The sequence below is a fragment of the Strigops habroptila genome, chromosome 3, assembly GCF_004027225.2.
Source record: "Strigops habroptila isolate Jane chromosome 3, bStrHab1.2.pri, whole genome shotgun sequence".
In the NCBI taxonomy this organism is placed as follows: domain Eukaryota; kingdom Metazoa; phylum Chordata; class Aves; order Psittaciformes; family Psittacidae; genus Strigops; species Strigops habroptila.
The window spans coordinates 21237580-21263920 of NC_044279.2; the positions used below are offsets into that span (position 1 = coordinate 21237580).

Here is a 26341-nt window from a genome sequence, read left to right on the forward strand (position 1 = left end):
AGGTAACTGAAGAAAATGGCAGAGTGGATGGTATATAAATATGTATTAGCTGGATTAAAACTGTTTTACGCTACGTTTTGCACATAGTACAAAATTTTTTTGCAATAACTCAAAGGAATATTTATACATGATTGACCAAGTTCAAACTTCATGTCATTAGCTGTAACGCTACAGAAAGGAGGCCTGATAATGCTGGGCTTTAAGTTCAACTTATAATACAATTTTAAAAGAAATTAAGACTTTACATTCCGCTTATAATACATTCCTATTTACAAGGTAGGTTTGGCATGAAAGTATAATCATCTTTTTACAAATAATGTGATAAATATTTACAAGCATTTATGGTATCTCCACTTCTGAGTGGCCAAAGTCAGCTGGGAGTCCCTCCTCTGCCAACGATAAACCCGTTTTACTAAAATGATGCCCTCTTCAATATTGCCCACAAGGAGATACACCATGGGACGATGGGTCGGAGTCATCCTCTGTGTACAGTTTTCATTAATAAGCAGCCACTGTTGTATCATACTCTGAGTTTCATAAGGCAAGAGTGAGCTCTGGGTAATGAATTCCACTTGGCATTCAATGTTATACTCTTGGTCATCAAATACTGTTCTCTTCTTGGACAGCTTTACTCTCACTGCTGAGTTAAAAAAGGAAATGTGTGAGTCACTCCATTTATTCAAATGCCAAAAAAGACACTACCAATGAAAGCAGGATGATTCCTTAAAAATACTATCATAATTAATGCTGATAGACTACGGCAAGGCCTTCTCTAGCAGCAGTATACTTTTTAATGGCTGCTTTGCCAGAAATACTTTCCATAAAGTATGTTGTGCCACAATGTAGCCAACTAAACAAGAACAGAAGAGCTGTTTGATTGTAAACTAGATCATTGATAAATCTTTCATGCAAAATAAATCCTCCTTATATTTTGATTTGAAAGAACATATTCTGAAAAAACAATCCAAAGTTAAGAGTCAAACTCTTAATCCTTTTAAATTACAGCAGAAACTGTCATTATTGTAATCCTAATTTTAAAGCATTTTAGAAGGAGAGTCGTTAGTTTCTTTAATAGCAGCCATATTAGCAAGGACTTACCAAAGTTACTGTCACAGAAAACTTCGAGAACTGTCTTGTGTGTAAAGAATTCCTCCACTGCTGGGCAGGTCTGGCAGGCAGGCTTTGGTAGGGCTGCTGAGAAATTACCAAGCATTATCATTGTGTTTTAGAATCTTTTGGTTTGATTTTCTGCTGCCAAAGCTGAGAGCCCAGTGTTTAACCACAGGGGTGACAGAGAAAATACACAACTGGTCAGTGATAATACAGAAAGTCTCTGAAAACATGGCTAGGGATGAAAAAGTTTAATTTTCCATGTGCATTCAGTCCTTGTTTGAACTGGCAAGCTCAATTATCAGCATCAAATACAATAACAAATACAGTATTATTTTTAATACTGCTGCAGTGGGTGGGAAAGGGGTTAGGTGGCTGATTCTATCAGTGACTCTGGATGCAGCTGCACTAGGATTGTGAATACATGAGTTTGGGTGTGATAGCAGCAACTGAGTCCTACTGTTTTCTGCAGAAGTTAAAAAGCCTGAGTACATCTGAATAGTTGAACATTATTGTCATGATATCTCTGTTTTCCCTAAAAAAAAAAAATAAAAATCAGATAATAAATAATTCCAACTTTTCTAAGCTGATATGAGAATTAATTTATTCTATATGTAAATTTATTTGTGATAAGGGCCATTGATAAGTCTATAAAGAGACCTCAAAATAAATCAAACACAGTGTGCTACCATGGCTATGATACTGCCCATAGCAGTGCAGGTGATAACTGCCTTCCTCCGCTATCTAAGCATAGACTACACTTTCTTTTTTTAAAGTGATGCTGATTTACACCACCTGAGGTCTGCTGCAGCTCATGCTACAAGTTCCAGCACTTTCCCCTGCCATCTCCATGAACAGTACAGATAGACATGACTCCACCTATAAAATCACAGACTGCCTGGGAGCAGTGTCCGCTGTATCTCCTTGATTCCCAGGAGCATAGAGTAGGGCCACCCTCCCCTCCACTGTCTTCCAGCTACCTTTGTGCAAGTATTTGTATTCCTTTGGGAGAGATGCCAGGCACATGTCCTCATCTGCAGGGAATCGATCGCAGACCAGGCTGTCAGGCCAGGGGTGTCCGTGGCAGGCGAGCACGGGGGCACAGCTGTTACGAACAGCAACACACATACTCCTACAAGGATGGATAAACCTGTGGCCAGAGGAAATACCAGGCTGAATCACTTAAACTCACCCAGTGATAACAGAAACTATTGCAACAGTGATTTCTCTGCAAAGTACATCAATCATCTGCACTGATATTTAGCATCTTTCAATAATAATATAGTTCTAGAAATGGCAGCTGTGCAAACTGTGTGAGTGGTTTGCACATGGATTTCACTGAGCTTACAGGATTAAGTCACAGTTTTTAAAATTCTTTTATTACAACCTAAAAAAGCTTCAGCATGAGCTTGATTCTATTCACAATAGGTGCTTCAACGCTAAATTAACAAGAGTAAAGTTTAAACTGTAACAAAATAAAACATGATATCCCTTGACAACAGCATTCATTTTCCCAAGGCAAACTGAAGTGGAAGTGGAACATGTTTTCAGTACTTTTCTTTCTGATGAGTACAAAAAAGTTAGAATTACTCCAGAAAAAGTGGAGATTGCCTTTAGATTATGATAAACATTCATCTCATTTGATCCCTGTTCTGGCAAATAAAAGCTGGAGTTTTGTACTGCGCTGTGGTACTTACGTATCTAAACAGATGGGAGCGAACAGGGAGCACAGGAATGTCCTCACGTGGGGGTGACAGTCCGTGTGCGCAAGGTGCTGCCAGGTGGTGGATTTTAGGATAACCTCTGCCATGCTGGTGTGTCCCATCAGGTTGGGAAGCCTCATTTCAGAGTATCCAATCTTGTGGCACATGCCCATCTCCTTGGGTATCACTACGCATTTCGTGGATAATCCAATGTCAAAGCCTGTTGCCACTCTTAGGAAACCATTCACAGCAAAAACAAGTATTTTTGCAGTCAAGAACATCTTCCAGTGGCTCCTGGGCTGCTGAGCAGGCAGCTGTCAAGCCCCTAAGTGCCAGGGTATGCTGAAACCTTGTGGCTTATATATCCCAAGAGCTTAATGAACTGTGGTTATCAACTGCTTATCAAATCACTTGAGACAAGACCAGGTCTTATTGCCTATTCAAGGGATTGTTGTGATAATCAGGGAGGTGGAGACAAAGTATAGAAGCATGTTCCCTAAAGACACAGGTTTGGTATAGACTTCATGTGTCCCATGGTGTCAGTGGCTGCAGCATGCTATGTGGCATATTAAATTTTGACACCTAGAAGGTTTGTTCTGTGCTTTCTAAAACAAATTAAGAAATCCCCAAAAAAGCGGTTGGGCAGACAAGCTGTCTCCTGGGGCTGCTGTGTCTCCTTTGTTTTCAGACACTGCTGACAGGGCAGAAAAAAACAGCGTAGATTGACTTATCAAGTGAAAATGTTTTGCTTGTGCTAATTGCCTGTGTCTCTTCCACTGTTTTACAATGTAGAAGAGATACTTTCTTTGGTCAAGCACTATAAAAGAGACAGCCTCCCATGAAGAGCCAAGTGTTTTGTCTGGAAATTTGGATCCCTATCCTGTTACATACTAAAGGTCCTAACTTGTATTAATTTTAATAGACCTGAAAATAAGGAATTGTTTTACTGATTGGGGTATGTGCCTACCAGATGGCTGTAGAGCTTACATCTTTTATTTATTCAAGTTCAGTGGTGGATTTAATATTGTAGGACTCTTGTAGCTATCGGTATATATTCAGCATGAAAAGGCAGTACACATATGGAGAAACATTATTATTATTTCAAATGAAACTGGCTACACTTAAAATTACTCAAATAATGCAGCGTTTCACCTATTTATTAATACATTATTATTACATCAAGCTGTATGAAAGTAAATTATACCAGATGTGTACTATTTCTCTTCATAGTACAAAAAAAAAAAAAAAAAGTAGTAGTAACTTTCTTAATGAAAAGCTAACAAAACTACTGACTGAGTACTTCACTTCTTAGCATAGTACTGACAAACAGCTCTGCTATAGAGAAACTTTGCAATCACTTAAGGTGACAGTGGGTATGGGTAATGTGTAGTTTACCTATTATGAACAGAAAAGTCAGATTCTTAGTTAAAAGAGTTGAAGATTTAAAGAAAACATTTTGTGGAAACTTTTCATTTGATGAAAACAGTTTTCCAATTAGTTACGGGTGTTAATTTTTATTTCCATTTCTTACTACATTTTTATTAACAGAAATGTTCAGGTATTAATAATAATTAGGTAGATCTACTGTAAAATATCTGGCTTGACTATTAGGCTAAAATGAGTATGTTCGTACTAGTGTATCATCTAGTATTTCTGATGCTTGTTTGAAATACATTTTTCAGAAACAGCAGCTTTTTGTGCTTATACCTAGATGTAGCACATTTAGACAATGTGCTACATATCATTTACATGTTTATACCTAAATGTTAGATTGTTAATCCTAGTATCTTTGAAACCAATGACAAAGTGTCACTGACTCCTTAGCTGTCTTCTTTACTCTAAGCTACTGGGAAAATGACAGTATCTGTATAAATAAGTCAGAAAAAATGACAGCATTCAAGGTTCCAGTAACTAAAGATGTATTAAAAAGAATTGTTAGTTTTTCTTTTCATCTTTTGTTGCCGGTTCTGGGTTGTTTTGGGGTTTTTTTCCAATAAACATGGTTTCTCTGTATCTTTTATCTCATTTCAAAGGAGAGGAACTGAATACCTAACCGGGCCGATTTAGGCCTGATGGTAGCATCCCTTTACCATGTATTCCATAAGAATACATGGTAAAGCTCCATGTATTCTATAAGAAGTTGAAGAGCTTTACTAAAACTCAGTAAAAGTCCCGTTTTCTTGTTAAATCTATGCAGGTATCCCTGGGGGCCACACTTTCTCATAGATGCTCTTGCTACCACTCTGCAATGAAGTGATGACACAAAGCTGCTCAGCACAGGGAGAGGGCAGACCCGCATGCCCAGCCAGCTGTGCAGCTGCTTTGACTGGCTGCCTGGTGTCATCTGGCTCTCACCATACTCAGAGCGAAGCTGTAAGCCTCGCCTCCTATGCACAGGCACGGCTGTGTAGGGTCCAGAGTTCAGCTCGCACAGGCTCCAGAGATCTTGCAGACACCCTGACGTTTCTCATCTGAGCGTCACTTCGGTGTTCCGCAACTGGAGTGAAACTGGACTCCATATGGGAGTGTCTCCCTTCTCCAGCAGGCTTCTGCATCCATCTGCATTGCTGACATCTTTACCAAGTCACCCCTTTATTCTATGAAACTAATCAAATTCCTCTCTGACCCTAAGAGTATTCTTTTGTAATACTTTTCTCATCTGATTGCTATCTGAAAGTAGGTGGCAAGATCTCTGGAGAAGGAAAGCCTTCTGTTGCATCTATGGCATGGTATTGCATGCATATTCCTGAGTGATATAAAATATATATTAAGAAAGAATATTTGGTCTCTCAATTATTTAGATGCTTTTCTCTGTCACTGCCTCGCAACCTACAAAAAAACTTGATTGACCCTAAAACCTGAGTCAAATCTGTTACTCCAGGTAATGAGGGGTTATTGTGCTGCCCTGCAAAGAACAGCTCTGTGGTGCTGCCGAGGGCCTTGCTGTGCCTCTTCCCACCATGGTATGCCTTGCAAACCATCCCGTGCTAGGCCAAACTCTGGCTGTACCCAAGACCAGGCATGCTGGCTTCTGACATAGCAGGTCTGATTCTGAGAGCTCCCTCTGGGCCACCACTGATGGACAGAAGGAGACAGGCATAACGAGAGAGTGTGAGATGAAGATGATCTAATAAGACCTAATACCTCTCCTGACAAATTAGTCACCATAGGAACTGTCTTAGAAATAAATAATTGTGCATCTGAGTCAGTTTCCTACCAGGGCTTCACAGCAGGTAGGTCATTTATGAGCCACTGCAGAGCTGTACCTTAAAGATTCTTTTAGCCTCAGATATGCCTCAAAGGTGGCCAGCTATCTTTTGGTGTTTTGCTTTTGGTGAGCTCACTTTCAATGGGTCATCATTTTGTAATGCTAAAGAAAACAGTTTTTCTCCATGTGAGTACAGTGGTATCATTGAAGGCTGAGGGTCTGACCATGCAGGAAGGTTAAGGCCTCCAGTGAGACAGGAAGGAGCACACTACTGCTCAGCCACATCTGGCACGGTGCTTCAGTGGAGAGCCTACAGGATTCAAGAGTGCGGAGGCCATCAGAAGGACGGCAAGCCACCTGCTTTGCTTCTGTTTCTTCTTGTTTCCTTGCTGTTTTGACCAGAGTAGCCATTCACCCAGGGAATCGTAAGACTACATGTTTGTCAGGAATGACAAAGCTCACTTGAGGGCTGAAGGATCAACACCAGCTCTGAGTACAAAATGTGCACAAATGCCTTTGCTGGACACCTGTGAGTGCATTGGGTTAAGCTGGATCCGAAACCAGCGCATTGTCTGTCATTCAGTCATTTTTGTTAGCTTGCTTTTTTTTTTTCGGGTCAGGAAAGAGCATCATTTATGGGAGCTTCTGATTCTTCTCTCTTCTGACAGTCACTGGGTTCAAGATGTTAGCTGGGTCAAATGACTTACCCTGTGTCATTTTCTGTGTCATTTACCAAAGAATTTGGCAATTTGACACTTCTTTTTGCTATACTCACTTTTAAGCAAGGGAAAGACTTTGGCTGTGCTTCTGTTTAGGCTTAATTATTTTGGTGTTCTTCATGAGCAGATGTTACCTTCAAGCTTTGTTTGACAGCAAGTCATTTATCATTTTTAGCAGGAGTCTTGCAGAGCAGTTATTAAAAATGAACACGTAAAGTCGATTGCCGTTGCTTCAAGTCAGCCAGATACTGTCTCCTCAGCAGGGGCATGAGCTGCAGCACACGTTGCTGTGCCATAGAGTCACCTTTTTTGCAAACTCTCAGCTGCTCATTGACATGGTGTGGAAAAAAATGTCAGGCAAATATTCACACAGCTCGCTTTTGGGAACAGTAAACTCATTTACTGTTGCCACACCAGCTAAACATTCAACTTACACAAAAGCTGGTGGGGGCACAGTATTTCTAATCACAGTGACATGTGTGTGTAGAGGTTGCTTGAATAAAGACTGTTTAAACTGGAAAAAAAAGAAGACTAGTTTAGCAAACTACCACATGAATTGCAGCCTCTGAATACGTTTTGCACAGACAGTGTAAAATACAAGACCTGAGGGTTTAGAGAAACTAGAAATCTGGAGTCCAGCTAAGGCTCTTTGAGGCATCTGAAGAAAGCTGTGTGGTTGTTCCCCTAGCCACCGGCTGCATTTATTGTTCCTGGATATGAGCAACAGTCACCTGCTGATGGACCCTGATAACAGGAAGAGCACCTGGAGGCTGCTCTGTGCTGACTCCTTTGACTGTTACCAGGGAAACAGACAGAGATTAACAAGGAGCCACCCATCAGACCCCGGTAAGAAATGGGACTGATTTTTTCTTCAAAGAAAGTAGCAGTTTGAGAGCAAACTAGCATATGGAGGCATTTTTGGTTTGAATCTATGCATCTGTTGCAATATTCAGCTGGAGTCATTTTTATCTGGAGTCTAATTGCAGAGGTGCAAGGCTCTAGACAAGGATCAAAGCTTGTAACCGTGCATCCACAAAAGAAGGTCACAAACGAAGGCTGTGGAGAGGCGGTCCTCACTCTGATGACAGCTTTGCTGGACCAGCATCCTTACTCAGCAGGGCAGGATTTGTTTAATAACGTGTCCTTTGCTTTATGAAAAAATACAATTAGGCCATGATGGTATCTGCAGAGGAAGAGTCATAGATGATTTTGAAAAGGCCTCGTTAATTTATTTCTCACAATGGCTTTAGCATTCCTTTAATTTTTAAAGGACAGGAATACTGTATTTCCTTATAAATCTGTAATGCAAATTGTTAAAGGCTCAGTGCTCTGGCATGCTGAGCTCTGTCCTTATTACTATCAATCAATTAACTCACAGGAAAGTTTGTTTTAATAGTCAAAGAGAAGTTCGATGTTTTCTGACCCTGCCAGAAGCTTGCTGTGGAACCTTTAAGCCCACTGCATTGTACTCCTCCACACATACCCTGTCCTGGTTAATAGTGCCAGGGTCATGCTGGACATTAAATGTGTTTGAATATGAAGCATTCAGATGCTACAAGAGCAGGGAGGAGGCGTGTGAGTACCTGCACAGATTCCATCAGTGTCACCTAAAGGCACAAGGGTACTGAATACTATACAAAACCTGGGTAAGTAGCATTTCCTAAGTAGGCTGAGTAAATCAGGGATGGAGGAAGGGCACAGGGAGATTAGATGACTTGCTAACCAGCTAGCAGCCAATGCAGGCATACAACCCATTGCAATATTCATTGACTCATTCACCTTTCAGGTCTCCAGCCCAGCAATATTTTTGTCACTGCAGAGCAGGACAAGTTGTGTAAAGTGATTTTAGGGGAAGAACTGAAATTCTGTACTAACTTACTAGTGGCATGTTCATAAAACTGCACTCAGGCCATATCCCATGTGCTGCACAGCAGGGCCTTATAATAAACACTATATTGGCTAAATGCTGTGTGAAGCTGTTTGCTTTAAAGGTAGCTGAAAGGAGGAGAAAAGCCCTGGCACAATTATCATTAAGAAAGTGGAATTTTGCTCTTCAATCATGAGCAGTGCAGCAGGCTTAATGGTGTTGGTTTTGCTCCAGGGCAAGCAAATTCCAAATGATGGCTTTCAGGTGGGAGCAAAATACAATCTGTCTGAGTTTAGGGTTTTACACTATTGATCATGTACCAGATGAGCACCTTCCACAGAGAGCCAGGAGTAATAGCCACTCTTCTCTGTTCTGCCCTCAGGTAAAAAAATTAAACTTCTTAGGATTTTTCTTTTCAGTTGGTATTGATTTGCTGGTGGGGCTGATTCTGCCTATTTGTCTTTTTAGTTTTTAGTCGGTTTTACTGGGTTTCAATTGAGTTTTGCTCTGATTTCTTTTTGTGGAAGAAGAACCATTTGACAAATGGAGTTTCACATATTTCAGGCACAATTTTTGTTCCTGTTTCTTTTAGACTACAGCAGTTTGGGCAGTCTTTTGGCAACTGGGCTGATGCTGGTTTTCTCTCTATCAAATTTCTATCATCATAGCTGAGTCCCCATCATGCAGGTCCATCATGAGCAGCTCCAAATGAAATAAGAAGTGAGGTTAAATGGAGAGCACACCAAACCATTTCCAAACCTGCATGAACAAAAGGGAGTAAAGGTAGGCTCAAGACTGTTCTATAAGGAGGAGGGAAACAGCTGTTTGGGCTACAAGTAAACAGCAAGTACATGCCAGCTATTTGTAGTCGATTGAGAAAGTAAACAGGGTCATCTTGTCTATTCCCCCTGATTCTTTCTTTGTCTGTGGCCTGTATACTGATCATCAAGATAAGACAGAAACACATTAAGTCATGAAAATTATGTCTGGCTTCTGGCTGTCACTGGAGATAACTCTATCAGTTAAGCACGTAAAACCGTGGGTGAGTGTTCTGCTGACTCCAGCACGCCTGGAGCCTGTCCCTTTTAAGTTGCTTGGAGTTACTTTGCGTCTAACTTCTATATACCCCAGCCACCCAGAGGAAAGGCTTTTAGCATCTGATGTTATAACAGCGCATAGCAGCCCAGGCTTTGTTTGCCTGACAGCTTCTTCAGCTTTTTTCCCCTGGTTATGTCTGTCTGATAAAAGCTATCACCGCTTCCCATAAGCCTTGTTATATCTCTACTACAACATTACTAATGTTAAACATATTAGGGCAGGAGAGCTTTTGTTTGCTGAGAGAGAAAAATGTTTTTACAAAGTACGTCCAGAGAGTGATACCAACCTGAGCACTTGGTTGTGTGCGGAAATGCTCTGTATGCTCTGGTTCCTTTTCTTTCCCTGTGGCTTGTGTTGCACACATTGCCTCTGTTGAGATCAAAGACATTTGGTTTCTATTACCCTATCTTGAAGAGAAGTTCACAGATAAAGAAGTCTCCACCCTAATGATTAAACCCTACTTGGATTTAAAAACATAGGCAGAGCCCTTCAGCCTGCAGGCCAGGATTAGAGGGTCCATGACTCCATCACCCATTTGCTAATCTGGACGCAGACCATGCGTGGCCTGCCTGTGAAATGTTGTAATGTCATTTGGCTTTCACAGCCCTTTACCTTCATCCCAGGGCAATCATTTTCTTCCAGTGACACTACCAGGAAATGAAACGGAGATAAATCCATCCTAAATAGCTACACAACAGTAAGAGCTGAATAAATAAGGACAAAATATACAGCAATCATTTAGAAATGGCTCAAAATCAAACAGTACCTAAACCATCTTTAAAACTGTGGTTTACTTCTCTCTCCCTCAGGGAGGGAGAACTAAAGAAATAGTTAAATTTAAGATTAATCAGAAGGGGCTTGTTTTGTTTTGTTTTGGGTTTTTTTATTAGGAACCATTTTCATTCTCTAAATAGCATTAAGGGTTTCATGCTGATTGCAGTGGCCAGAGAATGATAACTGTATCCACAGGAGACTCTTTTCATTATGGAAACCATAGAGGGGCAAATAGTTTAGAGGGAAAGGTATTTTGAAATTAGACTCAGGAGCATCCAAAGACAAAAGATTTGTGATTGCAGCTCTAATTTCAGACCTTAAAAGGAGCATGTTTGCCTGACAGCTTCTTCAGCTTTTTTCCCCTGGTTATGTCTGTCTGATAAAAGCCATCACCACTCCCCATAAGCCCTGTTATATCTCTACTACAACATTACTAATGTTAAATGTACTAGGGCAGGAGAGCTTGTTTTGTTTGGTAAGAGAGAAAACTATTTTTACAAAGTACATCCAGAGAGTGATACCAACCTGAGCACTTGGTTGTGTGAGGAAATGCTCTCTACTTCTTTTCCCTCTTTTTCTCCCCCATCAGATTTTGCCATCCTTGCTTATGCTGAGTAGTATTTTTCTTCCTGATATTCTATGAAAATGAAACAGAAGTACTGGAATTATTGATAGGCTGATCCTGTACCCAAGGAAGGCAATGACAGTTTCTATAGCCCATTATACCTTGAAAGCCAAAATTCTGCCTGTTTTGCTTCTGCTGAGTGCTACAATACATCCTATTGATGTCAGTGCGGTTCTCACGGCATACCTTGATCTGAGTAAGACTGACAGGGGTGACCAATCTAACCAGGCCACCTGTTCCACTCTTTGGTGAATGATCTTTCAGGAGGTTACATAGAAATGTTTGGTTTGGGAACACGATGTTAAAAAAGGATTCAGTATGGAAGGTACTTTACCCTGCCATACGGTTTAGTGAGTAAATACCCTCATCCTAATGTCTTGGCTCTAGAAAGGGATGCTGCAGGTGCATATGCCAAGCTTTAAAAGGAACAACTTCTCTCCCTGTGCTTACTGGAGTCCTTACACAGCTGTTCCCTCCCTGCACTCCGGGGGAAGAAGCCAGTTTGGGTCCATGCCCACACATGTGAGAACATTCACTTGGCTATTTCTTTTTTTAAGGATTAGTGGCATTTGATTTATGTGCTAAGAACACTGCTTGGATAGATAAACACAGAAAAGCTAACACAGAAAAATGAGGGCGCTTCAAATTGGTGTACTTCCAAGTTTTCATTTTTCTGCTTTCCAAGAGGAAAGGACCGTTTCTGGTACAGGCTTTTCATAACCAGCCTTACTGACATGCCCGTTTTTTAATGCCTAACATTGCTGGACAAGAAGAAAGAGATTTAGTCTTCTTTAAACCTACTAACTGATCACAAAGGATACATGAATCAGCTGATGATGTCACATCACCATATTAGAGAAGAATTTATTAACCCTAGGGGAGCCCTCATGCACTCTCTGGTATGAATTTGGCCTATTAAGGCAAAATTTTGGGGGCACAGTGATGCTCTCCGCATGCTCAGCTTGGCTCTTCAGCCTTTCCTGAGCATTTTCTCATGGGAGTCGTGCTTACCCCTCTGCTAAAATCTGAGGTTACAGTGCAAAGCCAATTTTCCCTTTTTATAAATAATTTATATCTCAAAGTACTTTAATGGTGCCAAACGCTAGCTATGGAAAGCAATTTAAAAGCTGGAAGACATGCAGTAAGTTCATAACATGAATCTCATCAAATCCAGGTGATCAAAATCAGTAATCCAGCCCTAAAGCATAAAAAGCTATAAAATTAATTGAGAAACCTAAGGAAAAGTAGTTAATGTTCTGTTTTAGAGATTTAAAATGGCAATGGTGGGTAGCTACAGTAATTACAGTTATAGTGAGCTGTTTGTAAAGAGAATCCCACTCATTTTACAGAGTCTCCAAACATTCACTTGTTTATGTGCGGCCATAGTTTCACACCTGATAATTCAGCAACTTTAATGTACAGCACTACCAGTGTGTTTGGAAGCCGTAAGAGAAGTCATGTTAAAGCCTGTAACGTGACATGGGACCCGCAGTTTATTTGTACCCTGCTGACTTTGCCCTCCCGCTCAGCCAGCAAGGCAGGACTCGATCTCAGCATTCACAGTATTCTCACTGCTGCGGTTTTACCCCTCTTTGACGAGTCTGTTTATTTAAGATATTAGTAATAACTTTGAAAAATCTTCCTGTATCATCTTTTCTTTTTTTAAAGGAAATCTGTGCTCTCTTGCAGTTACTTTCCTAAGTCATCATTACCTTTGGCACACATGCATCATGTATGAAAAACTTCATTAGGGCAAATGATGTTATGACACTTACTTGGTCCAAATCCTGTTAATAACAAATAGGGAATCACAGTGACTTATAGTAGATTTGCCAAATGGCAGCAAAAATATGTACTGATTCCATTTTATTTTTGAGCACTGCCAATAAATTGTTTCAACTTGACCCCAATTTAAAGTAAAACACCGTATCTAGGTCAGGGCAGAAGGTGGGGGGCAGCCAGGGACAGCCCCAGCGCCAGGTGTGCGGGGATCCCTGGGGATAGGGATAGGCCAGGCTGGGACATCAGCCCGCAGGTGGTGGCGGCTCAGCGGGACCCATGGCCAGGCACAGAGCTGTGGGGTGTGGGGAGCTGCAGCACAGGCAGGGCCAAGGCGAGAGCCTCAGCTGGAAGCAGCTCCCCCAGCCAGGGTTTGGCCCTGCAGTGTCTGGAAGCTTCCCCCTGGGGTCTCCATGAGGAAGGGGCCGCCTTTGGCTGCATGAGCTCTGAGCTGGCCTCCAGCGCTGGCAGCTGAACCTCTGAGAGCAACCCCTAGAGCAGAGCTCACCATCACACTGTCCTAAACAGCTACTGCACAAAGGCTGCATTTGTATTATCTTATGGCTAGAGGACAACAGCACAGAGGCATTACAGTGTACACACCCATCACTTTGGGGTGAGCCCAATTTTCCAGCCACTGTTGGCTCTGTGCCCATGTCTGTGCTAGTAAATTAACCATGCCTGGAGCAGTTTGCTGAATCTGAGAACTCCAGCTGGCAAGAAACTGTCCAACCCCATGCTATGAAAGCCTCTTGCCCTCTAAAGCTGGCTGATGGCTTCCCACTGCCCCCAGAAACACTATCCAACCACCGCCAGCTCCTCAGCTGTGCTGGGGGAGTTGCAGGAAGACTGCAGCTGCCTCGGGCCATAACTGTGTTAGTGATTTAACAGAGCAGGCAGGTCAGCACCTGGAAACACTCCCAGCCCTGGTGACTTTGCTAGTGCAGAGCCCACGTGTCCAACGCAGCTCCCACAGGCTTGCATGTGCAAGCCCGGAGCACTTCCCGCTGCAGGAAGGCACCGGGTCTCCAGCCAACCAGCCAGAACACAAGAAACAGTCAAAGGCATCTCTGACGGATGTGGGGAGCAGGATCTAAAGCATCTACAGCAAATCATTTTGGATACCACAACCACGACACAGTGCTTTCTTTCATGCTCTACATTCTGCCTTGTTGCAGTGATTACATAGTTGCCACCTTCTGCAAGAGCTTGGGGGCAGGAGCTATCTTTTCTGGTAACAACATCCTAACACGTTCCTAGAGAAGACTTAGTCATTGTCCTCAATGAAAAAGGTACCACATGAAGGGAAATAACATAAACTTGTGTGATAAAACACATAGACAAGGAACTCCTTATCACCTATGTAAACTGTGTTGACAGTAGTAATGACATGACAGATTGAGACTGTTGGGACTATGATGAACCCCTGAGATGGATCTCCCTGTGGCTACATTTTAGCCTGAAAATCCAGAATTAAGAACCCCTAGCTAACACACTCACTGAAGACACCTTACATTTAATGTAATCATTTAAATGGAATCAAACATTTGCCTGATTTGATCATCTTATTCCAACAAGATGGAACAACACATGTATTTCTAGCTGAACGTACACCTCTGAAGGATGCTTTCCAGGGAAGTTCCCTGCGGTGTTGTGCTTCCTTCATCAATATGCAAATGTGCTCTTACAAAGGAGCTCTGCTTCAGGGGTAGCAGACATTTGTGCACCAGTCGTACTTCCTCTTTATTGAAAGTTTATACTATGTTAATTTTCTGCATTAAACTAAAAGTCTTCTTGGGATTTTTTTAAGAGTTCAAATTCTAACCAAGAATACTTGGTTACTCCAGCCACGGTTCAGGAGTCTTCCCGGGTAGCAATTTTGATTCCTCGTAACTGACCTTTACTTGATAATGTTATCCTAGACCTTGAAATGGGCTTGCTTTAGAGAAAACTTCAGTTAATGTTTTTCTGGTTACACTTCTCGGCCATATTTTCTTTCCTTACACGAACACACTACTGTTCGTATGAAAAAGGAAATTCAACCCTGGCTCAAACCCAAAACGTAAGGAGTTTCCTAGGAACAGCAAAATGGTTGGACACCTGCCAAAGTGGCACTACTTGGCAGCAGGAGCACTTGTCATGTACAAACGGGGCTCTTAAAATGCCTGAAAAAAAGCTTTCTTGGCCCAGGCCCCCAGCGGACTGAATGCCCATCGTTTTCTGAGCACTGTAATTTTACTGTTATAACCCATGATAATATTACTGTTATAATAATAACAATGAATTTCCCATTAATGTCAGACTGAATTGGATGAGGTGGCAGTCTTTGGTTGTCAGTACCATGAGTGTCACTCAGCTGAGGGCTCACGGCTGCAGGCACCATGCAAACACAGCAAGAGTCATTTCCTGCTCCCTGCGAGCACATGCCCCCAGGACACCGCACTGTAAAACTGAGAGCATTCTCAAACAGACCTGAGCAATTTCTTTCACTAAATTTCATTTGGTTGCTTCACAGTTGCCTCTTTTCCCTCTCAAAGATAAGAGCACATTCAAAATACTTCAGTGAAGATCATAGAAGTTGCATGCCTGGATCACTCAACATAGCTGGGAAACGCACCTCATTGCTTACTGATGAAGCAATGGAGTGCTTCACTTGGGGTGAACTAGAAAACTCCAGCATGGAAATATGATGACGTTAAGCATAAAGGAGCTCTGTTTGCAAAGCAGGATAATGGCATTCAAAAATCATGCATCCTTAAATTACTTTCCTTGTCCCACTTACATCCTTGCAGAGGGATGCTGTTCTTGGTAGCTGAAAAGCATGCATCTTTCCCATGCCTGAGAGCTCCATGTGGTTGCTAGGTGGCAATGCAGTTTTTAGATCATTATGTTACTATCCCAGAACGCTGCAAATCTGTGCACAAGAGCTGCTCCTTAACTGGTGGTCCATGGAGTTTCAAAGAGTGCCTCTCTGATGGAAACCTCCCTTGATCTTCCTCCAACTCATGCTTCTGAATTCTCAGATTTTACGTATGTAGTCTGCGAAACTGCTTCTGGTATTATTTGACTTACACAACCAGTTGCCCTACAGTGTATTGAGAAGATGGAGAATTAATCAGCAGATATGGCAGGTGTTATGAGCCTCTATTCTTCCCCTGGTACCTGCAGGGACCATCTAACGCCCTGCAGGAGTATTTCATACCAAGATCCAGTGAATGATAGCATCTAACAGATGCTTTGTTCTCTGACAACCTTAGCTGAAGCAGATCAGAAGCATCTGCTATACGCATGTGAACAGCAGATCAGAAAGTAGAAAGCTCAAAGAATCCCACCCAGCTCATACGCCTGGTAGTTCCAATCAAGAACAAAGTGGATCTTCTGAAAACATTTTGCAGGACACATACTAGCACTCATCTCAGCGTTATCCTGTAAAAAACCCAAGATAAAACCCCAAATAATCAAAAAGTGAAACCGTATGCCACATCTGGCCCACAACACCACATTATCAAAATTCAACACCAACGATGAGTACAATGAAGACTAATACAAATGGGGACAATCTTGCTCAAACAGTCAGTGGGCATGTGGGTTTTCAGGACAAAGGTCCCATATATCCTCCTAGAACTCTGTTAACTCACCATGTTCAACTCAAAGTTACAAATGCTTGATGATTGTCAATTTGGCTTTTAAAATCAGGCTGAGGATTGCAACTGCATTTAAGGACTGAAATCCTGTCCTTCAGAACAAAGCAGAGATTTCTGGTAAAATCCAAGGTGCTGTAAGAAAAAATTAGGTGGCAGTAGTACAATCAGACCAGCTCTGTGTATGACTTGAAGTTTGGAAAATAAGAGGAAGTTTCACATCAGTAGTCTGACTTCCCAAATAAACTACATCAGCATCTCATATCACATGAAATGTACCTACAGTATTAAGTTTCATATCGTTCCCTTAAACAGAAAATAATATTTTCAGGAGTGATGATACAACTGGGAATATACATGGGGAAAATAAGACCATTGCTGTGTAAAAAGCAACACCCCGACCTTTATTTGTCACAATACATTTCAAGTACATGCAAAAGGTATTTACATTTCTCTAAGGCAAACAGAAATTGAGTCCTTATTCCTGAATTGCTTAGCACCAGTAGAAATAGCAAATAAAACCGTAGGAAACGTTGTCTCTCCCTTTGAAGCAGCAGCTGCCTCCCATGCAAAATATTTCTGCTTTCACCTTGCATTTCTTTTAATGAGCTATTTATACTGATAATTACTACTGCTATTTGGAGCTGTTTCTACAGATTTCAACCTCTTCACAGAAACATCTTGCCAAGATGTGACAAAATTTCCACGTTTGTTATTCTACCTTACGGGCTGCTTGCCGATGAGACAGCACAGCAGTACTTCTGTCTTGGCTGGCACATGCACCAGGGTCTTCTCTTCAGTTATTTATAGCATTCTGTACTCCTCCAGTATCTAGAAAAACTAACATTATCTTCTTATGTCTTTCTCATGAGGGCTAGCTGCTTCTCCAGTACTAAGAGAGGGAAAAGCTCACCTCAGCCAATGGAGAGTTTTAGGGAAGTGAAAATGCCCACTGAAGTGTTGGCATTTATGAAGAAAATGCAAAGCAGTTTTTCAATGAAAAATAATGCTCCCTCGAAGTCTCACTAACATTTGAGTCACCTGCATTATCTCTTCAGATATTTGCTAGAATTTAGGATGTTGCAGTTCCATTTAAAATACAGAAGGAGTATTTTCAAAGAAGTTTTTGACAATTTTCATTTCCCATTGACTGGCTCTATCAAGCCTACTAACTCCAGTAAGCACTTTTCTCCCATGACTTTTAAGACTACCACAGAGCTTGATCCTAAGAGAAAACATCTGTTCTGTAAAAAACTAAAGTTCCTAGTTAACGTAAAAGAGTAGTCCAAGCAGGAAGTCAATATTGCAAAATGGGGTACGACTCTTAAGTGTGCCTTCCTCAGGTGACCTGTAGAGTGGAAAAATGTTTTGTTTCAAATTACATTCTCTGCTTTTTTTTTATGCATTCCTGAAACTCTGTTTTTTAATGACTTGTCAAATACATCAATAATTCAAGGTTTCTGTCACCATTTAGTCTCTCTAAGTGCCCATCTCAGTTAATAAATGCTCATCACAATTTGCAAACAAATGCTAATATTTACAGGTGTTTAACTTAACATTCATTGAAAAACAGAACTGTGTCTTGATAAAACTTCTGGCTTAAGCTGGTTATTAAAGCAAAAAAACCCAAGTAATTTCTTACTTCTTTTCCGATTATTACTTGCTAAGATCAAATGTCTTCCTTCACAACTCTTGCACTTAGTAGCAACACACAATGGCATATTGCATTGGGAATAATCCACATCCAACTAGTCAATTGTAAAGACATTACCTTTAGCAAGGACAAGCAATCTCACATGGAAATTCTACACCAAAGGTTTGCCAATTTATCTTCCTACCTCTGAGAAATTATTACGAGCTAAGCACCTAGGAAAATATAGTAAATGGACAGAAACAGGAACTCATGAAGTGTCTAACTAACCTATCCCATCAGGAAGCTGACTCCTTTTGATGAGGCACCTCTCAACAGAAGGTCCGAGGGTTTTTCCAAGTAAGATGAGTTCAGAAGGCTAAACCCAGGAATGGTTATTCTGCACCTGGCACCACTTCTGTACAGTGTGAACAAAACCACTTGCTGCAGGTATTCCCAATGAACAGCTGCAGAGTAGCATTTTTATCCTCATTTTATTTTCTGTGACGTGGCCTGCATGCAGCTTTACTTCTAAAATCAGCACTGCTGATTCCATAACCAGTATGTCCTCTGAGAAGAGGTACTTTCTCAGTGATCATTTCAATACTAAGATGCTAGAGAGCTTCCAAAACTTTAGGAAATCTTAAAATTCATTTCTCCCTGGAAATCTTTGTTCCCTCATCTATTACATAAAGAGACTGCACTGTATTTAGAGAAAAATATCGTGCCCCTCGATAGCAATTGTTTATCCAGTGACTGTTCACCAAGTGTTTGTGAAGTCATGTCCTATTACGCTGGTTACTTTGAAAAACATCTAGGACATTGACACTTCTCTGCTTCTTGTCCAGATCTGTCAGAACTGGCTGGAGCCCAGGTTCTCCTCCACTCACATAGCACAGGGGACACAGGCATTGATTTGGGCTGTTTCCACTATCTGCTGCACTAGCTGAGGTAGCAGAGGCTGACGAGCCTCCCCAGGCATCTTACCAAGGTGAAATATTCCAGAGAAAGTCACATGAATACTTCTTGCACTCAAGATAGTTCAGTGGCCTTGGAGAACAGTCACAGCACATCTCTGACATACTCTGTGTCTCAGCTTGCTTGGGGTGGTGACTTGTACTCTTCTGATCTCTGAGTGGAAGAATTAGTCCTACCTGCTCTTTTGAGGATGGCACCAGGTTATCACAGTCTGAATCCCTTCAAGCAGAAAGAAGAAGTTGTAGGCAGGAATGTTTCTGGATAGTTTTGAAATGCTACTCCCAAAGGCACCGACTTCCACATGCAGAGTAAGACATTGCTCTTTCTTAGAGTGCAGATGACACAGATAATATCCAGTTTATTTATAAAAGTTTTATACACCTGAAATCTCACAAACATTTACAACTTTCTTGTTTTCTTCTGAGTTCTGAAAAGACCAAGTCATAGAATTACACTGCTGTCTCCTTTGACTCCAAAGTCTGTGGTGGCTTGAAGTTCAGTAACTCTTTATATGTAATGCCTGGAAAACAACAGAATAAACATAAGAGTTGCTGGTCTAATCAGAAAAGGAGCTGCACAGATACAAGCAAGGTGCAACCGCCAGCATGGTTAGGTTCTGGTCTAGGTCAGGAAGAGAGAGACCTCTTCAGGCAAAAAGGAGAGAAAGAGTACAAAAAGTAAGGGAATCAAGGATCATCTTTTCAACATTTCAGATTTGAAGAAGTAGTCCAATACTGAAATGTTATGGGTGCTTTCAAAGGGATGCAAGCATTAACTTCACAGTATAGTGGGCAAGATCCTCAGGAAGAGCTACTCAGCAAATCAGCTTTAAAAGTCAAGTCCTCACTTAAAAGTCAAAATACAAACCTCTAACATTAGATGAAAACCAGATTCAGGGTTAGTGTCTGCTGAGATAGGTATGTTTTCTCTCCCTGAGAGAACCTAACTCCATATTAATGCCAACAACTGTTTCATTATACAGCAACAGTCCTATACAGCCAACAGCGAGGAATCTGTTCACTTGTCTCTCCACTGGAAGGAACATGTTACAGAAATGGTTTTGTTCTACATTGCAGAGGACAGGAGGACAAACACAGGAAGGAGAAGGAGAGCCTCTGTTAGGAGACAGAGAAGAAACCTTTGGGGATCATTCCTTGGTAAGAACAACACTGGCTTATCAATAGTGTTTCTCTATCTTAATGATGTCTATTTACTCTGTTCCACCAAAAGCAGAAAACGTTATTTGTAAAGAGGAATATTCCTATTTCTGGATGGACTTTCCATCTGGTTATTTTTTAAAACATCACAAATCTAAACTCACGCTTCCACTCATCTAGCGGAAGATCCATGTTATCAAATGTGTCGTCATATTTCTCAGCTTCAATTTCTTCCTCAGGGTCGTGAATTGGTTCGAAGTAAGGATGCATCAAAGCCTCAGCTGCGGTGATTCGCTTCTCTGCATCCAGCACCAGCATCTTCTCCAAAAGGTTTACAGCTATTGCAGAGAAAAGAAACTGTATTCAAATCACACTACTGACTCCAGCTTGTGCATAGTTAACATTGCCTTGGAGATATTTCAAATAAATACACAGTTACAAAGCAGAATCATTGGGTATTCATTCTACAGCCTTGGGACCCACCTGCATGGCCAGTGTTGTGAGCAAGCTGGGGTGTGCACAAAGCCTGACTCAAGGCAAAGGTGCTCCCTTGCTTCTGTACACAACACAGCCACATCACCTCAGCTAATGCTTCTCAGCTTCTGCCTCCAGGACCACTGCGCTTGAGGCTTTCCCATGTGTCTTTCATCATTGCCACACTACTGTGGTTCTAAGCTACATCACAACCTGACAGTAGCAGAATGAATGGTTGGGTGTAGAGAATAAGAATTGGCCTGTATGTGACCAAATCCAAGGCCAACTAAACTTTGAAGTTCACTAAGCCAGTTGTGCCCGTACAGAATCTCAGTGCTGACTTTATCTGCTGTGTGTTTCTGCCCTCAGCCAAAACAATCCATGAAAATCTACTATGTTCCTCTCCAGTGGATTTTGGATCAGGTCCACTGTTAGACTGTCAAAATGAGCTAGGGTAAACAGATATGATAAATGATTTGTTTATTCACTGTTTTTCTATCTTGAAAGAACGTTCCTGGGTTGGGTGGAGCAGCTGAAAGGAAGAAGAGCAGCAGCATGGGACAGGATACTGCAACTCCTGCTTGCCACATTGTCAATTCTCTCCAACCTTCTCTCCCAGACCACGAGCTGTTGTTCTCTCCATAAGGAGCAGCCAGACAACCACAGAGATGATAGGAAAAAAACATCATAAAATCTAAATGGAAATGTGTCGTTTGCTGTAGCTGAGAAGGTCAGTGAGCTAACCATGCAGTCAGGGTAACAGCTGCTTATTAATCATGTTTATTTCTACTGATTCTGAATATATAATTTTAATTTCATAAATTGAGAAGATTCAATTATCCTAATTTATATTCTAATAGAACTGGCTTTGTGACTGTTCAGGTCATTGGGGAACAGATACAGTTTGGGCAGAGCCATCTCAGACCTCTGGCTGCCTCGGGTCATACCACAGTTATGCACACTTGGTATGCTCTTCTGGCTGTTTATATCTATCAAATCCAAGCCAGTGCTTCTCAGGAATGCACAGATGTTTCTCAGGATGTATTAATTCCATGACTAAAATGTCAGCTTTCTATTTGCTTGCATTTCAACTGCAGATGAGATAGGTCTTTCAGAAATATATTTCAAATACAATGCAGAGAAAAATTCATTATTTATATTTAATCTCCCAGGGCTCTTGAGAAAGCTGCTGCAGTAAAACCATTAAGCAGATGCTGGATTGAAGCCTAAAACACAAAATACTTCTTTTTTCACACTTCTAAGAAACATCTGAGTCCTGGCAGGGTCCAAACTTGGCAAAGTTATGAATTATGGAAAGCAAGAGATAGAAAAGCACAAAAACCATCACATAACCTATCACATGTCTGATACTGCTTCCATTCCAACACAAACACAAGACAACATAGCCATGTACATAGCCACGCAAACTGTCTTACCCAAAGGATTCGCATACTTCAAGATGGATGAAAAATCTTTTTTCTGGACTTTTGGGAGGCTTTTGATATAGTTTTTTGCCTTAAAAGAAACATGGGTGTTTAATTAGACCTTTGCTGCCTTTGTAATCTAACATTAACTATAACGCAACAGTGCTTTGATAGCACATTGTACAAATTAATTCGGGGGGGTCATAAACCCTAATTATATTCACCTTCTTATTGAAAGGAACTTTTCTTTTAATCAAGCCTTAAAATGATGATTAAGAAATGATAATATAAAGCTTTAATTATTAGTGCTCCATACTTAATATATTAGCTAGAATAAATATGTATGCATCATTTGAAAGAATGTCATAGTGAGTTTACAGGAACCTCTTACACAGTAGTTCATTAGTATTTAAATTGTACACTTAGTCTAATGAATAATTTTACATTCTTTATAGTAGGGGCTTAAAGATTCTAGAAGGACATCCACATAAGAATAGAAAAGACAAAGTCAGAGACACCTGCAAACAACTGAGTTTTCTCAATAAGTTCACATTTTCACTACGTTTCCGGTAAAAGTAGTAACGCATCAGCCCACCTGCCTATATTGTATGCTCCGGAAACTCAGAAATATTTAGATATACAGATTTTTCAAGTGTTCTGATCATTTTCTGTCCCGCCTTAATCTCCAGTAGCTCTGTGCAAAGCACTTCAAGGCAGAAGGGTGCCATCAGGGGTCATTTCGGTAGCCAACACATATTATCTCAGCTAGTCTAAGTACTCAGCATGGATTAAGTAAAACTAAGATGTGTAAAACCAACTGACAAAGCCAAATACTCACATCTTGACTGTGCAGCTTTTGAACAAAATCTTGAGTTGGTGTACCCGTTATTTTCATTATTTCTGTGAGCTGGTCCAGATCTGATTACCAGAAATAAGGAACAAAGACTTTCATCATAAGAAAACTAATCACCCTGCAAAAATTGTGTGTTTCTTCACTACTGGAGAATAAAGCAAAAATCACAATGCAGTGACTGGAAAACAATAAAAAAAGGTAAACAATTTTGCTGTCTTCTATCAACACTGTCCTCTAATAATTATCACAACTACTACTGCCAATGAAGTATCACTTGAGGTTGAATTATGACTTAATCTTAACTATTTTCTTAATCCTCAGCAGCAAAATGACAGGGCAAGGTGTTCTCTGTAAATCTGAAACATTTTACTAGATGTTACTTACAGAACGTTTTTTGGTAAAATCTCAAAAAGCAGGAAAAGGACTAGCATGTGCATGTAAGTCTACATACTACAGCAGAATCTTCTGTGCATGTTCTGGAATTACTGAGTCTATTACTAAAAAATCAAAACATACCTTCTGTATCATCACAGAACCTTTTACCTGATTATTTGAGATATGATTCAAAGATCAGCTCTCTTTCTCTATTGCAAAAATTCGGTAATTTTTAATGGTAGATGTGCAAGAGTGGCACAGCTATTAAACAGGCAATCAATGAGAAAGGTGCAAGCCATTTTACTATTCATTTCAATTTATGCTCATCAGTTTTTGAACAGACCTACTGTATCGCATCAGAACTTCTCATAACTTTCTTACATTAGTGTCATAAATTCATTGAAGGATACGATCATTTCCTTTGAACAGAGGCCTCCCTGTTATCATCTCAGCCATTATACAGCCCACAGACCAGATGTCAACTGGAAAAAAAGACCAATACTCACATTAAATTGCCGAATACCTGTCCATTTAAATGTACATAAAGTTTAATTTAAAACATAAAGTGTAAAATTTACTTTTATAGCCCATTAAAAATAAATTAATGCCTTGCCAATTAGGATGAACGGTATAAGTGAAACTTCCAGCCCTTCTCCAGCAAACTGGAGATAATCTGATAATACGCTGAATCAGTTTCTCAGTAACAGGCAGATGCATGTGGGAAGTAAATTTTCAATGCTTTCAAAAACTTCCACGGTTATCCTAGCATTACTTGAATTCCCCGTCTGCCATTTTCCCCTGTCTGTTTGAGTTAGAATCAGCACATCTTTGCAGGAAGATGACAGTCAGTGCAGAACACGAGAACAGAAACCAGACTGTCACATCTGTATACATTTCTATCACCCCTTTGGCACTTTTGGTTACTCTCAGAAAATGTAAAAAATGTCTCCAAACCAACAACCACCACACAATTACCTGCAATTTATCTACAAGGAAGTTTTGCATAATTAGATTGTCATTTCCACCTCCAACTTCTCATTAGTTTCAGAAACAAAGACTTGCTTACATATTGCCTGACTCAGCGAATGCTTTAGCTCCGGTATGACTTTTCTGAAGAGATGCTGACCTGTTTGCGTATAATGCATCCAGTTGAGTATGACCTCTGGGGCTCTGTACCACCTTGTAACCACATAACCAGTCATCTCACTGTCTGTGTGCCTCGCCAATCCAAAATCCAGAATCTGTAGTGGAAACACAAAGAACAGCCTTATCAGACAGCTAGCAATCTATTTCATACAGACTGTACAAGCATGTAAAAGAAAAGAATAAGAGCAATCTGTAAATATTGGTTTATTTTTGCATCTTTTTCTCACTGAAGTGTCTTGTTCTCATTTTTAAAAACAAGACAGAAGTAGTAAGTAGCTTTACAATTTTTTTCCCAAGTTAGATACTCCTATGGCAGCACTAAAAGCTGTAAAACCAGTAAAGAAAACAATAAATTCTTCAATTAGCATTTAAAAAGATAATGGACACATTCAATGGAAAAATTTCCCTGGCCATGGAATCACCATCCTACCATGTTAGGGCTAAAAGAACAGCACCCATCTTAGATGGTATTCATTGCTTTCTTATCTCAGGTGGTGCAATCATTCAAGAGTGTATCCAACAATATTCTGAAGTAAGCAGGTATCATTATTTCTATTTTATGAGTAACTCATACAAGGGATAGCTTCCTGTAGGTCACATTGAAAACCTGCAACAGCATAGGGAATTACCATTATTTAGTCACACTGAGTCTTCTCCAACCTACTGCATCAACTACAGAACAACCCTCTGCAAGGAATGCAAGCTCAGTGCAATTCTTTTAAAGGATTATGCACAATTCAGCTTTTTTCTAAGATTCTCAGATATTTATCTCTAGATACAACAATGCATGTACAATACAGCACAGCAGCAAGATGAAAAATGAACGTTATGGCCTTCTGTCAGCTTCTATAAAATTGGCCTAATAATGCCCACCTGCTGTACGGACCATCAAAAGATGGTGCCAAAAGATGTGGCCAACAGCAAGAAAATTCCACTCCTGGAATGACAGACAGTTTGTATTTATCAGAAAGTTCATGCTTCTAACAAGAAGTAGGGGGCTTGGGTAAGTAAAGTCTATTCAAGATAAATCGTCATCTTCCACAGACAGTTGAGTATGTGGCTTTGCATGAACAGCCACAAGTTTCCATGTGTAACAGGCTTCATATATATGTATTGAGAAGGCAGAGTTTTTACTAGGAGCACCTGCGCATTACTAAACCAAGAGTGATGGTTTTGTAATGCTCTCTGTAATTAGACATTTGAAAATATTTCCGGATAGTTTCATCATTCCCTAGCACTAACAGAAAGGAAAATTGTATATGCATTCATAGATTAAGTGTATAAAATGTTATTGCTTATCTTTATTGCCATACTTGAGACATCATTTCGGTATTTTCCCCATAACTGCTGATTACCTACCAATTTAAAAACAGGAATAAGATGCAAAAGGGAGAGATTTTTATTCTTACTAATAAAATGCACTTGATTATGGCCGATTCTTTGGGTACTGAAAATTTATTGACTCAAAATATTTGCAATAGCAAAATACACTTTTATATACAGCTTTCAAATTTATGCTACATATACAGCATACATCATGTTTCCCCAGGCTGGAAGAAAAAAGGAAGTTTTACATAACAAGTCAAAAGCCACATGAAGTACCATCTATTCTGTCACAGCTTTTTTGGCATTTTCCACACTAAGGCTCATGATACTTGGAGTTGGAAACAGCTAAGATACAATTTGGGTTTGTCTTGTTGTAAAAGCAGAAAACGTCACTGAGGTTTTTTGTGCACTATGTATTAACTTCAGGACTTCTTCCCATTTACATAGTTATAAG

At 40.5% G+C, this 26341-nt stretch overlaps 2 protein-coding genes across 5 annotated transcripts in view; both read right to left on the bottom strand.

The window, feature by feature from the left end:
- Window positions 1–329: 329 nt before the first annotated feature.
- On the bottom strand, window positions 330–3094 carry LOC115604847 (secreted frizzled-related protein 2-like). The gene is made up of 4 exons (XM_030478307.1): window positions 2808–3094; window positions 2091–2260; window positions 1099–1191; window positions 330–640 (listed from the first exon to the last, which is right to left on the bottom strand). The coding sequence occupies exons 1-4, from the start codon at window positions 3092–3094 to the stop codon at window positions 330–332; spliced, it is 861 nt and encodes a 286-aa protein (XP_030334167.1).
- Window positions 3095–16905: 13811 nt separating this feature from the next.
- The window catches only part of MAPK12 (mitogen-activated protein kinase 12), a 34770-nt gene continuing 25334 nt past the window's right edge, over window positions 16906–26341 (bottom strand). For 2 of the 4 annotated variants that reach the window (XM_030478309.1, XM_030478308.1), the window contains exons 7-12: window positions 24542–24656; window positions 23826–23897; window positions 23026–23105; window positions 22200–22278; window positions 20454–20627; window positions 16906–19652 (exon numbers count right to left, since the gene is read on the bottom strand). In XM_030478309.1, the coding sequence (XP_030334169.1) occupies window positions 19582–19652; window positions 20454–20627; window positions 22200–22278; window positions 23026–23105; window positions 23826–23897; window positions 24542–24656 (591 nt within the window). In that variant the 3' untranslated portion in view covers window positions 16906–19581. The remainder of the gene's footprint in view (window positions 19653–20453; window positions 20628–22199; window positions 22279–23025; window positions 23106–23825; window positions 23898–24541; window positions 24657–26341) is intronic. The other 2 variants (XR_003990425.1, XR_003990424.1) reach the window with 2 other exon arrangements.